The following is a 16,632-nucleotide window of genomic DNA, read 5'->3' on the forward strand; positions in this document are numbered from 1 at the left end:
AATGTGAGGAAAGAAAAACAACTTACAAAAACAATTTCAAAGTTCCCAAGGAGACTTCCCCAGAAGAAACATCTTGTTAGTGCAGTCAGACTTCCCAAAATGTATGTGTAACAGGCTGTGGATGGATGGAGTTCTCATATTCATAAATAATTTTACAAAGTCTCGCAATAATATTGCAAATTAATAGAGTATCAAATTTGGCAAGGGTGACTGGAGGAAAAAATCAGTTACTGATGATTCCTCCCAGAAGCACCTTTCCACATCGAGATGCTTCTGATTAAAAAAACAACAAACTACCCACAAAGGTCATAACTAGCATTTACTTCTATTCCTATGAAATATCTGTACTTGTCCTCACCAACATAATCTGTGCATTCTCTCCATTCACAAAGGTACGAGTAAAAAATCCTCAGGTGCTTATCACTATCAATCAACTTGAGGGTTATCGTCCCACTGCATACCTCAGCCCACCCCACCCCTTCCCTGCTTGGTTCCCAGACAGTTTGAAAGTAGTCAAAAGATTGAATTACTTTCCTGGAGGAATTATGAACTGAAGGCTAGCATACGAAATATGATCATGTAACTTTTTAAAAAGGGAAATTCAGATGCATTTTAGTGATGTATTGAATGAGGCTACTATTTTACCCTGGGTTCCGAACTCTTATTGACTTCTGTTGGGGGGTGAAATGAATGGAGGAATGCCACATAAAAGAAGATTTATATATTTTGAGCACAAAGTTTGGTAAATGAAGCATACTGAATAAGGTTAGACCAAGGAACATTAACAAGTGATGCAGACACATTTCAACCACAACAGTGGTCACAAAATTCTGGAGCTACCAGCACCCAACAGCAAAAAAAATTACTATACAAGAGTTTATTAAATACTTGCTAGACACAAGAAAAACAAAACAATTTTATAAAGCCTAATGGCCAACCACGTCAGTCTGTTCTTTAACCTCTGCCAGAATGTTCTCGTCACTTGCCAGCACGGGGTTTCCTCCCTCCTCTCTGCAGCAGGCACCATGCCCATGAAGACATGGATAGTTTCCGCACATTGTGGTCCAGGTGAGGACAGCTCACATGGTTCCTTTCCCAAGCTCAGGCCACAGTTAGGTTCGTATGAGGGGTGCTCTTTCATCTGCAGTTCCCTGAGACTCAGAAGAGGACAGCAACGTCAGGAGTCAGGTATTCACATCAGAAATTTCTCCCAGGATGTGAAAAGTTGGGGGACAGGGTGCCAGAGAAAGATGGACGGAGGAGAGACTGAAAGGAGGCCAGTCGTCACACTCAGCTCTCTTCTCTCTTGGCCTGCCTCTTCTTTCCCATTCAGCCCTGACCTTGAAGAAGCCTGCTCTGACCACCCGCACCCTTGATACCAGAGCAGTACCTGTCCCTGTGCTGACCAAGGCTATAACTCTCATCAGACTCCGTTGAATTTGCTCCTTCCTGGTTTGAAACCTACCAGAGAACAATGTCTCAGAGCGGTGGGCGCTCAGTCATTGCCCGCTTGCTGAATCCATGAAAATGGTTCGACGCAGGAGCAGTGATAACATTTACACGGGCTTTCACCTGTGCTTGTGAAAATCTCAGTGACTGTATAAAGTCAGACTGGAAGTGAGATCCAAAGCTAGAAATGCCAAAATAATTGCCTCATACCTAATTCCCACTAGCCTGATGGGCATAGGTTAAGAGAAATAGTGGAAGAATGTAGAACTGAGGTAACATTACTCAGATGGTTTCAACCCATTTCATTTCCTACGTCACATCTGCTTCAGACACGCAGCTGAAGCAGCTGGGGGTGGAGAGGAGCCTTTGTTGCAAAAAGGGAAGCTGCTGAAAATTTAAGAAAGGCTCTCACAGAAAAGACATTGAAGGTTGAGCTGGATTGGCCTGATGGTCACTTAGGGAAGCCAGCCTAACTGTTTATCCCAACAATTTGGTGATGTTCCCTTCTCTGTGGAAAGTTACTGCTCTGCTGGGCCAATCGTTTCTTATCCAATGATGACTGAGTGATGGATATATTACGGATTCTTTCCAAGCAGGTCTCTGGTTGCCTTGCTCTATAATCTCGTAATTGTTGTGTCACATAATTAATGTTTATTGAGTTCTTACTGTAAATGCTAATACTGGGCCAAGTGCTTTCTCTTTACTGTATCATCTAATCCTCATGAAAAACTACTAAGGGAGCCTCACTTATTATCTCACTTTCCAGATGAAGAACTGAGGCACAGTTTCTAGGGTCACACAGCCATCAAGTGGCAGAACTGGGATTTGAACATAGGCAGGCTGACACACCAAAGCCCAGATGTTTACTGTTAAATACTCTTCCTCTCCTTTCAGGTTATTCTCAGAAACATCAAGCTTAATCACAGGGATTCCATGCCCGCCAAGAGAGGCCCAAACTGGCCTGTACCGTTTCATCACCCCTCTTTCTCTGACACACTGCCCTTGCATCTCATTTGGCTTAGTAGTAATATAACCAGGAAATCACTGTGCCCAGCATAAAACCTCAGAATCCACCCTGATGAACCAGCCTGTTGACAGCCCTTCGGCGAAGCACAGTTGGCTTCCTCAGGTAAGGTCACCCAGTAAAAGAGAAGTTCCTCCTGCCCCTGCTCACCTCATCCATGGATCCTTGTCCTCTGCATGCAAGCCAGGTGAAGATCAAACCAAACAACACACCCAGCGCCATGATAATGTAGGGTATGTTGGTGATGATCAAAGTAGTGTTTATCACAGACTTCAGTCGACTCGCAGCCTCTCTATCAATGAGAACACTCTGGAAGGCAAGAAAATGTATTCCCCAGATTACTAAATATCCAGGGTGTAAAGGTTTTGCTGTATCTTTCTTCTAAATCATTAAACATAATTTGGGTAAGTTTTCCTGTTAGCTAACCAGAGATACTGAAAACCCCATTTATAAATTAGATAACCAGAGGGGGCATTTCTTAACATCTTCCTTTTTTTTTTTTTTTTTTTTTTCCTGAAGACATGTCTTACTTTCAAAATAGGCTGAAAATAGTAGGGAAAAAATATTGAAAAATAATGAAATAGTACCATCTTTTGTATCAGACAACTCCAACTCATCCTTTAAAATTCCAGCTCAGCATCACTTCCATCCACAAGTTTCCTCTGGCTACCTCAGACCTGGTTAGAGGTCCCTTTACTGCACTTCCATATCACTCCTTAAAATCCCCCATACTACGCACTCTGCATTATAACTGTCTGTCTGGTCTCCTTGTGACTGTGAGGTTCCCAATGGCAAGACTTACATCTCAGTCACCTCAACATTAGGAATGGCACTCTGCATGCAGTGGGTACTGAATTAACGTCAGTTGATTGAGTGAATGAAACATTCCAACAATGGTATGTGGAAGGTAGAATTACTGTCTTGATTAAATCTCTAGTAATCAAGACCAGAGGTCTCAATAGAAAGTGTTCAGGGATGTCGTGAGGCTCACCAGAGTTCCAGAAGGTGTTGATAACCAAGAAAAAGTTCTAGAATAACACTTTATGGATGCAGACAGAACAAAGATATTATCTCCTTAAACTGTCATGGGTTGAAGACACTTAATTTCATAAAAAGTATGAACAACAAATGGGACTTCAGGCTTAATTTAGGCTGAAACCACACTGGACTGAGGCAGAGGATGGGTTTCTAGAGCTGGTACTTCCAATAATGGGCCAAGACCCATCAGAGTCAGAGTCTCCTTCTCTGGAAAAAGAAGGTGGGAGAGTAGTCTCCAAAGTCACTTCAAGGTATAATGTTTTCTTTTCTTGGGATAAAGTCAAGTTCTTTTTAGGAGGCACCAAAAGTACAAGGTTTTAGTCCATAATTCCCTGGACTCTATATGGTCTTTAACAAGAGAGCTAAGCAAAGCAAAGTTTGAGTTAGAGGGGAGTTCAAATATGCCACAACTATAAACATAAGCTGGCAGCACAGGGTCCTTCCTCATTGGAGGAAGCTCACTGGGATGCGTTGGTGGCTCAGTTGGTTAAGCATCTGACTTTGGCTCAGGTCATGATCTTACAGTTCGTGGGTTCAAGCCACGTGTTGGGCTCTGTGCTGACAGCTCAGAGCCTGGAGCCTGCTTCAGATTCTGTCTCTCTCTCTCTCTCTGCCCCTCCCCTGTTCATGTTCTGTCTCTCAAAAATAAATAATAAAATATTTTTAAAAATTTAAAACAAAAGCCCTTCTTTCATGTCCCTCTCCACAAACAATAAGAGTGAAGACCCAGAAGCAATTGCAAATAGATCATATAAATTGGTAAATATTGCCTAAATTTTTCCTATGAAACAATAAAAGCCGTGTCTTAGAATTGTAATCACAAGCCCTTCAAAAATTTTTAAATGTGGCTACCAAAGTAATGCCAAATGAAAAAAACAGGTTATAAAACTGTATCTTCATTATGGTCTTAACTATTTAATATCAAAACTAGAAAAATATTAAGCGACAACATAAACAGATGTCAACTGTACTTGTCTCTGAGGGGCAGTTTATCACTGATTCAGTTGTTAATATTAACAAAAATTTTTTAAAACTGAAGTAAAATTGACATATAACAATATATTAGTTTTGGGTGTACAACACAATGATTCAGTATTTGTTTGGCGATTCACTTTTAAAATATATATTTTTAGTTTTCCAAATGCTCTGTAAAGAGCACATGTTAGTTTTACAAAGTGTGAAACATTAAATTACTTTTTACAGAGTTCTTATCGGAGACAATTTTGCAATACACTTTCGAGTACAACGAAACAAGAACAATGTCATTCTGACTCAGGTTTTGTGAAAGTCACTTTAATTTTCTTTTTTCTTGCCAATCTCTGTTACCAAATTTTCTATACAGAACAAGATTTGTTTAGGGAACAGAGAAAAATAATAAAAACTTAAAGTTGCTTCTATTAACAACAGAGGTAATAGCTCCAATAAATTCAATCAAGAATTTATTGGAGAGGAAAACCCCCTGCATGAACCCTCTCAAAACTGAGTGGAAGAGAGAGAGAAATTGAGGAGGTAGAACTATAGTAAATGTATGTGATTCAGAAAAGAATTTATCACAGGTGTCCTAAATAGGTGTTTTCTGAGCTTTCCAAATGTGTTTTTATTTACAAAACTTTAATTTATACTTAATGTTTACTGATAAAATTTCTGTGAGTACAATGTTAAAGAAAGAAATATTTCTTCAGGGAACTCTTCTTTCTTTGAACTAACACAGGATCTGTGTCGGGGCCCCTGGGTGGCTCAGTTGGTTAAGCGTCCTACTTCAGCTCAGGTCATGATCTCACAGTTCGTGAGTGTGAGCCCCGCATTGGGCTCTGTGCTGACAGCTCAGAGCCTGGAGCCTGATTCAGAATCTGTGTCTCCCTCTCTCTCTGCTCCTCCCCCACACTCTGTCTCTGTCTGTCTCAAAAATAAACACTAAAAAAAAAAAAAATAATAAATTTAAGACAGGATCTGTGTCCCATAATTCACGATATGTGTGTTTATCAGAAAGTAAACAAAACAAAAAACAACTTCTATGCTATCATAAAAGATAAGGCAACCGTATATCATCAAAATTAATGAGGATGTATCACATTTTATTCACTCATTTCTTTAATCACTTTATACTTAAAAGTTTCATGTAACGTTGCCAATCATTTTAATTTTACTCTCTTCTCTTCTTCCTTTACTAATAAATGGTAAACTGATTACATTTTACAAACTGGCAGGGGTTCAGAGATGGAGGAGATGCAAAGAAAGGTTTAACTGGACATCTGTGTGAGTGTTGGCTACTTCTTCTGCTTCAGCAGTGTCTGACATTGCTTCATTCACCTTTGCCTTTTCTTACATAACCAGATTCCCAAAGGAGAGTTTTACCAAATAATGTTCTTGAGAAGGGAAATTTTTGTTCTGTCATTTTCAAATCTCAAACACAGGCAGCTTCGTGTCAACATATAAAGAGAAATTTTCTGAGAACAAACAGGTTCTTAAAAATCACCTTTTCCCCTTTCTTGCATCTTAAATTACATAGCTATAATAGTCGACATCATAATGGAAGTTTCCCAAGCTTCCACAAGTAAAACATACCCACGGCTCCCTCCCAGGACTTACCTCATTGATATGCATCACTGGGAAAACCATGGTTTGAATGTTTCCCGTTTCACTATGGAAGACAAGAGGTGACAAATCAAAATCACAATGAGCTATCAAACACATCATACCTGTTAGAATGGGTATTATCAAAAAGCAAAAGGCAGTAATGTTGGTATGGATGTGGATGAAAAGGAAGCCATGTGCCCTGCTGATGGAATGTCAACTGGTGCAGCCGCTAGGGCAAACAGTATAGAGATTCCTCACAAATTAAAAACAGAACTATCATATGATCCAGCAATTCCACTTCTGGGTATTTAGCCAAAGAAAATGAAAACCCTAACTCAAAAAGATATATGCACCGCTATGATCACTGCAGTATTTTTTTCCAGTAGCCAAGATATGGAAACAACCAAAGTGTCCATTGATGTACAATTATATAAAGAAAACATGGTATATGGTTGCACTGGAATACTATGCAGCCATATAAAAGGATGCAATCTTGCCATTTGTGACAACATGAATGGACCCTCAGGGTACTACACTAAGTGAGATGAATCAGGGAAAGACAAATACTATTTATTCTCCCTTATATGTGGAATCTAAAACAAAAAACCAAGCTCAGACACAGAGAGCAGACCGGTGGTTGCCAGAGTTGGAAGTTGGGGGGTGGGAGAAATGGATATAGGGAGTCAAAAGGTTCAAACTTCCAGTTATAAAATAAGTAATGTACAGCCCAGCAACTATAGTTAATAATACTATAATGCCCAGTTGAAAGTTGCTAAAGAGAGTAGAAATTAAAAGTTCTCATTACCAGAAAAAAAAATTCCATACCAAGTATGGTGACAGATGTTAACTAGACTTACTGTGGTGACCATTTTGCAATATATACAAATATTGAATCATTATATTGTATACTTGAAGCTCATATGTTGTATGTCAGTTATGCCTCAATTAAAAAAGACAAAATATAGATTATTTTGCAGACATCCTTATTGTGATAGCACACTGGCCTGGAAAGACGAGTTTGTATAAAAATTCTAGCGCTCTCATTTCATTAAATTTCCCAGAACTTATGAAGCCTTCTTTGTTACCCTTTGCAAACACTTATCAATCAGAAGTTAGATTCCAGTCTGTCAGCCTAACAATTCCAAGTGTTGCCCCTGTATGTAAAGCTGTTTTATTTTAATCAAAACACAAGATAATGAAAGCAAATTCATCAAAACAATTACTGTTCTCCCAAGAGCTATCAGAGGCGTGGCCATGGCCAGCAGAACAATGCTACCATTTCTCAGAATGTTTTGTGACCAGACCACTAAGTACTGTCTTCACTAGAGCTCAGAGCACTCTACCAAGAATCAGCCTGACAGCTGGTGTTTGGGGGACACTATCTCATTTAATCTTCACACTAATCCCATGTGGTGGCATCACTGTCCAGGCTGGAAGACATGGAAATTATGGCTCAGAGTCACTTACCCAGGACCCACAGGAGGAAAAGGTGAGGTCAGGATTGTAATTCCATTTTGATTCTACGGCTCTAGATCTTAACTACTATACAAGACTGCCTCAGAAATACATTCGCGCAAACCACATATGTGATCTAGAATGATCTGTGACATATGGGGTTAAATCTGGCAAATCTGATAGGGGAAATCAACCAAGTTTTATAGATAGATAGATAGATGATAGATAGATAGATAGGCAAAAAAAAAAGAATAGATACATGACATATACCGGTTTGCAATTTGTTTTTTCATTAATATTAAGTCATACGCATTGTCTCATATCCAAAAAATTCCCATTGAAAGTTTGAGCAGGATATTATATTTACTAATCCTAATTAAGTAGTGTTTTTCAGATGGAGTATGGAGAGGAAAGACTGGACACGGGAGCCTATTTTAACTGCCCGAGTGAGAGCCTATGGCTGGTCCTGAGTGGGAGCAGTGGGAAGACAGGAAAGGAGCCAACTGGAGTCACGGCAAGGGAAACATTGCACAGAGTGGGGAAGAACAAACTGCGTAGTCTTACTTCGCCTCTCTGTGCCTTAGTTTCCTCATCTGTAAGACGGGGGTAACACAGGGTTACTGTGAGGAATAAATGAGTTACTGTATATAAAGTACTTAGAACAACGTGTGATCCATGGAAAGCACTCTGTACGTGTTTGGTTAAATAAAGTAAGTAAATTCCAAGACCAAGGCAGCCTATGAAAATGCTGATTCTGGGGGCGCCTGGGTGGCTCAGTCGGCTGAGTGTCTGACTTCAGCTCAGATCATGATCTCATAGGGTCCGTGAATTGGAGCCTTGGATCGAGCTCCCTGCTGTCAGTGCGGAGCCTGCTTCAGATCCTCTGTCCCCCTCTCTCTGCCCCTCGCCCACTAGCGCTCTCTCTCAAAAAAAAAAAAAAAAACCACAAAGAAAAAGAAAGAAAAGAAAAAAGAAAATGCTGATTATGCCTCATCCCTGAAGGGCAGGGTGAGCAGACTTAGAAAGTGGGCTGTCTCCTGACATCAACGCCATCAGAAAGTCAATACAGCACAGCTATCCTTTGCCTCTGTAGAAAGAAGTAAAACTTACACAAAGTTGTCAAACTTTCTCACATAAACGTTGATTTGGATCCTCTTGGCAGCTCTTAGAATAATTCCAGTCAACTGCAAATCAGAGATATGGAAAAAAAAATTAGGATTTCTCAAAAACACATAATGTTTCTCAATAGTGCACCATTTCTGTGTGGTGCTGATAACCAGGGTGCCATGTTTGGTAGGAAGAGTGGGACAAGAGAAAACCGACCCCAGAACAGAATGAGAGCTGCGAACGGGGTTAGGTGCTTGGTAGACTGTTGTTTCTCAAACTTCAATCCGCATATGAGTTCTTGGGGACCTTGTGAATATGCAGATTATGATTCAGTAGGTCTGGAATGAAGCCTGAGATTGGGTCTTTCTAGCTGTGCCCAGGATGCTGCCACTTTGGATAGTAAACCCTAGGGCACCCTGGCAGGAGGAAGGTGTGAGCCAGAGAGTGGTGCCCAGTTTGGACAGGACCACCCCCACCGAAGCTGGGAAAGCAGCGCCAGCACCCATCTCCCTACATAGCAGTTTCACCCCCGCACTCAGGTTACAGGACTGAGCCCAGCCCTTGGTGACAATCACCTGCCGACAGTTCAGCTGGGGAGAAGGAACTGACTGAAGGTTAGGAGAGAAAAGGGGGTGGGGGGGAATACCTAATATTATTCACAAAAAGATAAGACAACTGATTTCTCACATAGAAGAGTGAAATGTCCACATTGCCATGCTCAATGACCATTCTTGCTTTTTCTTTACTATTCCATGTGTTCAAAAATCTCAAGAATGAAGATACCTGGCCTTTAATTAGGTTCCTACAGTAAGAGGCTTTCTTGTGGTTTTAGTTTTTCTCCTCTTTGAAAACAGGATTCAAGCATATGTGTATATAATGCCTTTTAAATTACTAGTGTCATGCAATAAACTCTCAAAAGTGCTTGTAGAAAGAGGCTTGCCAAAAGTCAGTGAAGCTAATATGTATATTTAAATTTTAGCCAAAACACTCCTGGCAGTAAGTAGAAGAATGTCCTCAACCTTGCTGAGTTGTTCACCAGTTGAATGTATGCTCAGGCCCAAGGCTGGCATGAGGCTATGTGGGTCCAATCTCATTTGTTCCTGTGAGAGGCTTTTTACAGTTGTGTTTCTGTAAAAGCAGGTTTGTGGATATTTCTGCATATCAGAGCTACTGAGTTCAGCGTGTAAGGCCATGAGATTATGCATCACAAGCACTGAGCTGAGTTTTCTCCATTTGAATATGTATATGAAAGGAAGACAGAATATTAACAGTGCTCGGGACTAAACTGGTAAACATTGTGTAGACAGAACAAAATGCATGCTTTTTACCAGGAAGATGTGTGTACTCACAGGATTAATGTCCGCAAATGTCTCATGATAGTCCTTATTTGGATGCATGCCGTCTATGGCAGAAACAAACCTCTCATCTGCTTGGTAGAAGTGTGGGAAAGATAAAATAATAGGCACACCTGCATTTTAAGGAAAACAGAGATGAATGATATGGTTCTTAAAAGTCCAAGATGGGGATGCCGATGGGGATGCCATCGGTTAAGCATCTGACTTTGGTCCAGGTCATGATCTTACGGTTCATGGGTTCAAGCCCCACATCAGACTCTGCCGACAGCTTAGAGCCTGGAGCCTGCTTCAAATACTGTGTCTTTCTTTCTCTCTGCCCCTCTCCTGCTCATGCTTTGTCTGTTTCTCAAAAATAAATAAATGTTCAATTAAAAAAAATTTTTTTAATCCAAGATGAATATAAAGTTCCGGACTACAAACCTGATTCCTAAGGAGGGAGAAATTCTATACATAAGTAAACGTGGTGGTGGGGCAGGCTAAAATTCTGTTCAGCAACTCCTAGTTTAGGATTTGTATTTCATTTTCTGACATCTCATTTACCCTAACGTTATTTTATCCCATAGTATATATTGAAGTCATGACTAAATTATTTATTCTTCAGTATTTACTGAACCTATTAAATATAAAGGCTTTATACACACCATTTTAATTAACATTTGCAACAGCCCTTTTAAGTTAAAACTATTATCTTCATTTGAGGAAGGCGAGGTTCAGAGAAGTTACAAAACTGACCCAGGGACATCCAGCTGTCAGGTGATGAAGGCAGAATTCTAACTGAATGAGGATGCCTCATCTGAAAGCACTTGTTACTTGCTTTCTGTTTTTTTCTTGATTTACCTAAGACAGGCTTTCCTCTCCTGTATACGTTGATACAGAACTTTTAAGACTTTGTGTGGTCATGCTATCTGCCCATTCTCTGACTAGATCAAGGTCTGACCACATGAGGACTCCATTTTTTCTTTTCTTTTTATTTCCTATTCATTTTAAGAATCAAATAGACGGGGAAAAAAAAGAATCAAATAGAGAATGTCCATAATACCCAAAGCAATCTACGAAATCAACGCAACTGCTATCAAAATACCAATAGTATTTTTCACAGCACTAGAACAAATAATCCTAAAATGGATATGAATCTACAAAGACCCTGTATAGCCACAGCAATCTTGAGAAAGAAGAACAAAGCTGAAGGTATCACAACCCTAGATTTCAAGATATACTACAAAGCTCTATTAATTAAAACAGTATGGTACCGGCACAGAAACAGACATAGATCAACAGAACAGAATAGCCCAGAAATAAGCCCATGCTTACATGGCCAATTAATCTATGACAAAGGAGGCAAGAACACATAATGGAGAAAAGGCAATCTCTTTAATAACTCATGTTGGGGAAACTGGACAGGCACATGTAAAAAAATGAAACCAGACCACTTTCTTACACCATACACAAAAATAAACTCAAAACAGATTAAAGAGCTAACTATGAGACCTGAAACCATAACACTCCTAGACGAAAACATAGGCAGTAATCTCTTGGACATGGGCCTTAGCAGCATATTTATAGATGTGTCTCCTCTGGCAAGGGAAACAAAAGCCAAAATAAACTATAGGGACTACACCAAAACAAAATCCTTTTGCACAGTAAAGAAAAGCATCAACAAAACAAAAAGGCAACCTACTGAATGAGACTGAAGATATTTGCAAATAATACGTCCGGTTAGTATCCAAAATATATAAAGAACTCACAGCTGTTAACTCCAAATAAATAAATAAATAAATAAATAACCTGTTGAAAAAATGGGCAGAGGACCTGAATAGCATCCCTCCAAAGAAGACATCCAAATGGCCAACAGACGCATGAAAAGACGTTCAACATCACTAATCATCAAAGAAACACAAACCAAAACCACAAGGAGCTATGACTTCACACCTGTTGGAATAGCTAGTATCAAAAAGACAAGATTATAATAACAAATGTTGATGAGAATATGGAGAAAAGTAATGCTCATGCACTGTTGGTGGGAATGTAATGGGTATAACCACAGTGGAAAACAGTGTAGAGGTTCTTCTAAAAATTAAAAATAGAAATACCATACGATCCAGTAGTTCTATTACTGAGTATCTACTCAAAGAAAATGAAAATACTAATGTGAAAAGATACACGCACGCCTATGATCACTGAAGCATCACTTACAACAGCCAAAATATGGAAGCCACCTAAGCGTCCATCAATAAAGGAACAGATAAAAAAGATGTGATATCTATATACAATGGAATATTACTAGAGCATAAAAAAGAATGAGATCTTGCCATTTGTGACAACATGGATGGAACCTAGAGCATAGTAACCATATTATGCTAAGTGAAATAAGTCAGACAGAGAAAGACAAATACCATATAATTCCACTGATTTGCAGTTATCTAAAAATCAAAACAAATGAACAAACAAACAAAAAAAACAGAAACAGATTCATGAATAGAGAACAATTTGGTGGTTGCCAGCAGGTAGGTGGCTGGAGGAGTTGGGTGGAATAGGTGAAGGGGATTAAGAAGTACAAACTTCAGTTATAAAATAAATTAAGTTACAGAGATGAGTAGTAGAGCATAGGGAATATAGTCAATAATATAGTAGTAACGTATAGTGACAGATGGTGACTATACTTATTGTGGTGAATGTTAATGTATAGAATTGTCAAATGACTATGTTGTGCACCAAAAACTAATGTAATACTCTATGTCAAATATATTTCAATAAGATTGTTTTTTAAAAAAGAAACAAATAAGAAGACAAGTTACTAAAGGAAACCTACTCTAGACTGTGCTATTGAAGAGGAGAGAGGGATCCAATAATTGCTGCCAGGGAAACATACATTTGGAGAAATTAACTTATTGCCAAATGATTTAGATTTGCTTCAGCCATGGCTGAAGATGCATATCATCTGTCACATCCATGTGTTTTGTTTAGGAAGAAGCTGTTCAGTAAACAGTTTCACAAAGCCATAATTTCCTTCTTTGTGATCTACAATGATCTTTAAAATGTATTTTTAAATATTTATTGAGAACTCAATAAGGGCCAGACACTGTCTTGGGTGTTTTAAATACATTATGTCTAACCTCCACACAGCTTTCCAAGGAAGTTATCGTCACCCCCATATGACAGATGAGAAAACTGAGGTCTAGAATCCTCCTTAATCAACTTGGCTAATATGCTAACAAACAGAATCTGAATCAAACCCAGACTACCTGACTCCAGAACGCTCACTCATCTCACAATCCAAAATGTTGTTGTCGGGGGGAGGGGGATGGGGGGGNGGGAGTACAGAAGAGTTAAGAGGAGAAGGATTGTAGTGTTTGAGTGTTGCAAGTGAAATCTTTGTTCACTCTGACATCAACTTCTTCAGAAAGCAGAATGTTAGCAAAACAATGAGAAAAAAAATATGTCTGCATTTGTGCCTTGAGCCAGAGGCACATGGACTAAGTGTGCAGAGTGTGATTTCAGGACCATTCATCCAGTAAGAAACAGGAGAGGTCAGGAGCAGGCACTTGTTCCCATTTACCTTTGGTCTTATCTCCACGTTCCACACAGTGGTTCCCAAATGCCTAGGCACCATCTTTACGAGGATCACCTGGAGCTCATGTTAAAAATACAAGCTCTGGGGGCGCCTGGGTGGCTCAGTCGGTTAAGTGTCTGACTTCAGCTCAGGTCATGATCTCATGGTTTGTGGGTTCAAGCCCTGCATCAGGCTCTGTGCTGACAGCTAGCTAAGGGCCTGGAGGCTGCTTCGGATTCTGTGCCTCCCTCTCTCTCTGACCCTCCCCTGCTCACGCTGTCTCTATCTCTCTCTCTCAAAAATTAAAAAAAATTTTAAAAAACTAAACATTAAAAAAATACAAGTTCTGGGACCTAGGATGTGGGCCCTGGGACATATTTTTTAACGACTCTCCAGATAATTTTCATGCAAGGCCAGGTCTAGGAGCCACTGCCCTATCAGACAAAGACAGGAAGGTGTACTGCTGACTGCAGACTTACCCCAAAAGGAGATTTATCAAGAAAATTAGGTAAGAGGGCAAAAGTTATCACATTACTTTATTCAGGAGATAAAGACAACCTTATTCAGGAGAAGGGGTTACAAAATTTCTCTGAAGAAACTTCACAGAGGATTTGTAGCCTAAGAAGTATCACAGTACCAACAGGAGAAGACCCTAAGTTCGGGTAGGGATTTTCTCAGAAATAAGAATTTTATAAAAATCATTCTCCCCATCTTAGCCCTGGTTTCCACAATTATAAAAAGGGGCCTCTGAATGCCTATCTAGTATGCATATTGTGACTAATTTTGTGACATATGATCGTTAAAGTTGGTTCTCAAGATGAAGAAAATGCTTTTGTCAATATGGTGATAATTCGGCCTCATTCATTGAAGGAAGTAGAATAGCTCAGACATTTAGAAACACTGGGAAATTTGCAGTCAGTGTATAAAACTAACTCTGCTTTGAAATCATCATTTATTTTTAATAAGATATGTTCTTTCTCATTACCAAGTTCTCCACTTTCTTTTTTAGCAGTTATGACCATAAAATCAGTTCATGCTTTACATGTATTAACTACATGTAAATATCTAAACCACTTAGAACAATGACAAGGGAACAGTGACTAGTGTAAATGCTCAGTAAACACGAGCCATTATTACTATTAAGACTTCTAGGAGTGCCTGGCTGGATCAGTTGGTTAAGCACCTAACTTCAGCTCAGGTCATGATCTCGTGGTTCATGAGTCTGAGTCCTGTGTCAGGCTCTGTGCTGACAGTTTGGAGCCTGGACCCTGCTTCGGATTCTGTGTCTTCCTCTTTCTTTGACCCTCCCCTGCTCACATTCTCTCTCTCTCTCTCTCTCTCTTTCTCTCTAAAATAAACATTAAAAAAAAAAAAGGACTTCTAAAATACTGCCCAGAAAGAACACAACAGGGCATTCTAGAAATAAGAATCATTACCCAAGAGAAAGAAGAATGGAACAGAGGAACTACAAAAGGCCAGAAAACAATTAACAAAATGCCAATAAGTCTATACCTATCAGTAATTACTTTAAATGTAAATGGACTAAACTCTTCAATCAAAAGAGTGGCTGAATGGATAAAAATATAGTATCCATCCGTATGCTGCCTAAAGAGACTTAATTCAGATGCAAGGACACACACAGATTGAAAGTGAAGGGAAGAAAAAATATGTTCCATGCAACTGGAAATCAAAAGAAAGCTGGGATAGCTATAATTACATCAGACAAAATAGACTTAAGATTTTTTTTATGTTTATTAATTTTTTAGAGAGAGAGACAGAGCATGAGTGGGGGAGGGGCAGAGAGAGAGGGAGACACAGAATCTGAAGCAGGCTCCAGGCTCTGAGCTGTCAGCACAGAGCTCAATAGGGGGCTCAAACTCACAAACCATGAGATCATGACCTGAGCTTAAGTTGGACCCTTAACCAATTGAGTCACTCAGGTGCCTCAAGATAAAATAGACTTGAAAACAAACACTTAAATAAAAGACAAAGAGAGGCATTTTGTAATGATAAAAGAATGAGTCCAACAAGAGGATATAACATTTGTAAATATTTATATTTACAACACGGGGACACCTAAGTATATAAAGAAAATATTAACAGACCTCATGGGAGAAATAGACAGCAAAACAATAATAGCAGGAGACTTTAATACTCCACTTACATCAATAGATCATCCAGATGGGAAATCAATAAGGAAACATTGGCCTTAACTACATTAGACCAGATGAACTTAGGTATATACAGAACATTCTATTAAAAAAGCAGCAAAGCACATATTCTTCTCAAGTGCACATGAAACATTTTACAAGCTAGGTCATTATGTTAGGTCACGAGTCTTAAAAATTTTAAAAGATTGAAATCATGTCAAGCATCTTTTTCCTCCCACAATGGTAGAAAACTAGAAATCAACTATAGGGATTAAACCTGAAAATTCACACATATGTGGAAACTAAACAATGTGTTCCTGAACAACCAATGAGTCAAAAAAGAATTCAAAGAGAAATAAAAAAATACCTCGAGAGAAATGAAAATGAAAATACGTCATACCAAAATTTATGGAATGCAGCAAAAGGAACTCTAAGGGAGAAATTCATGGTGAGAAATACCTACCTCAAGAAACATGAAATTCTCAAATAAACAGCTTAACTTCAAGGAACTAGAAAAAGAAGGAAAAAATGAAGCCATTGTAGAAGAAGGGAATAATAAAGATTAGAGTGGAAAAAAATGAAAAAGAGACTAAAAAGATAATGAGAAAGATCAATGAAGCTAAGAGCTGGCTCTCTGAAAAGATAAAATTGTCAAACCTTTGCTTTCTCTTTAACAAAAGAAAAAGAGAGTTCAAATAAATAAATCAGAAATGAAAGAGGTAATGTTACAACTAATACCAGAGAAATACAAAGAAATGATCATGAGAGGCTACTATGAACAACTATTTGCTAACAAACAACCTAAAAGAAGTGGATAAATTCCTAGAAAGACAACCTTCCAAGATTGAATCATGAAGAAACAGAATATCTGAATAGATCAATCATTAGTAAGGAGATTGAGTCAATAATTGAATTTTTTTTAGGATG

At 38.9% G+C, this 16,632-nt stretch overlaps 1 protein-coding gene across 1 annotated transcript in view; it reads right to left on the bottom strand.

The window, feature by feature from the left end:
• Positions 1–706: 706 nt before the first annotated feature.
• SCARB2 (scavenger receptor class B member 2) overlaps positions 707–16,632 on the bottom strand; it is a 76,686-nt gene continuing 60,760 nt past the window's right edge. The window contains exons 9-13 of the mRNA XM_077750882.1: positions 10,000–10,118; positions 8,654–8,727; positions 6,101–6,152; positions 2,624–2,782; positions 707–1,151 (exon numbers count right to left, since the gene is read on the bottom strand). Coding sequence (XP_077607008.1) covers positions 1,113–1,151; positions 2,624–2,782; positions 6,101–6,152; positions 8,654–8,727; positions 10,000–10,118 — 443 coding nt within the window. The 3' untranslated portion in view covers positions 707–1,112. The remainder of the gene's footprint in view (positions 1,152–2,623; positions 2,783–6,100; positions 6,153–8,653; positions 8,728–9,999; positions 10,119–16,632) is intronic.

This window comes from Crocuta crocuta, unplaced genomic scaffold (assembly GCF_008692635.1).
Source record: "Crocuta crocuta isolate KB4526 unplaced genomic scaffold, BGI_CrCroc_1.0 scaffold1, whole genome shotgun sequence".
NCBI lineage: Eukaryota > Metazoa > Chordata > Mammalia > Carnivora > Hyaenidae > Crocuta > Crocuta crocuta.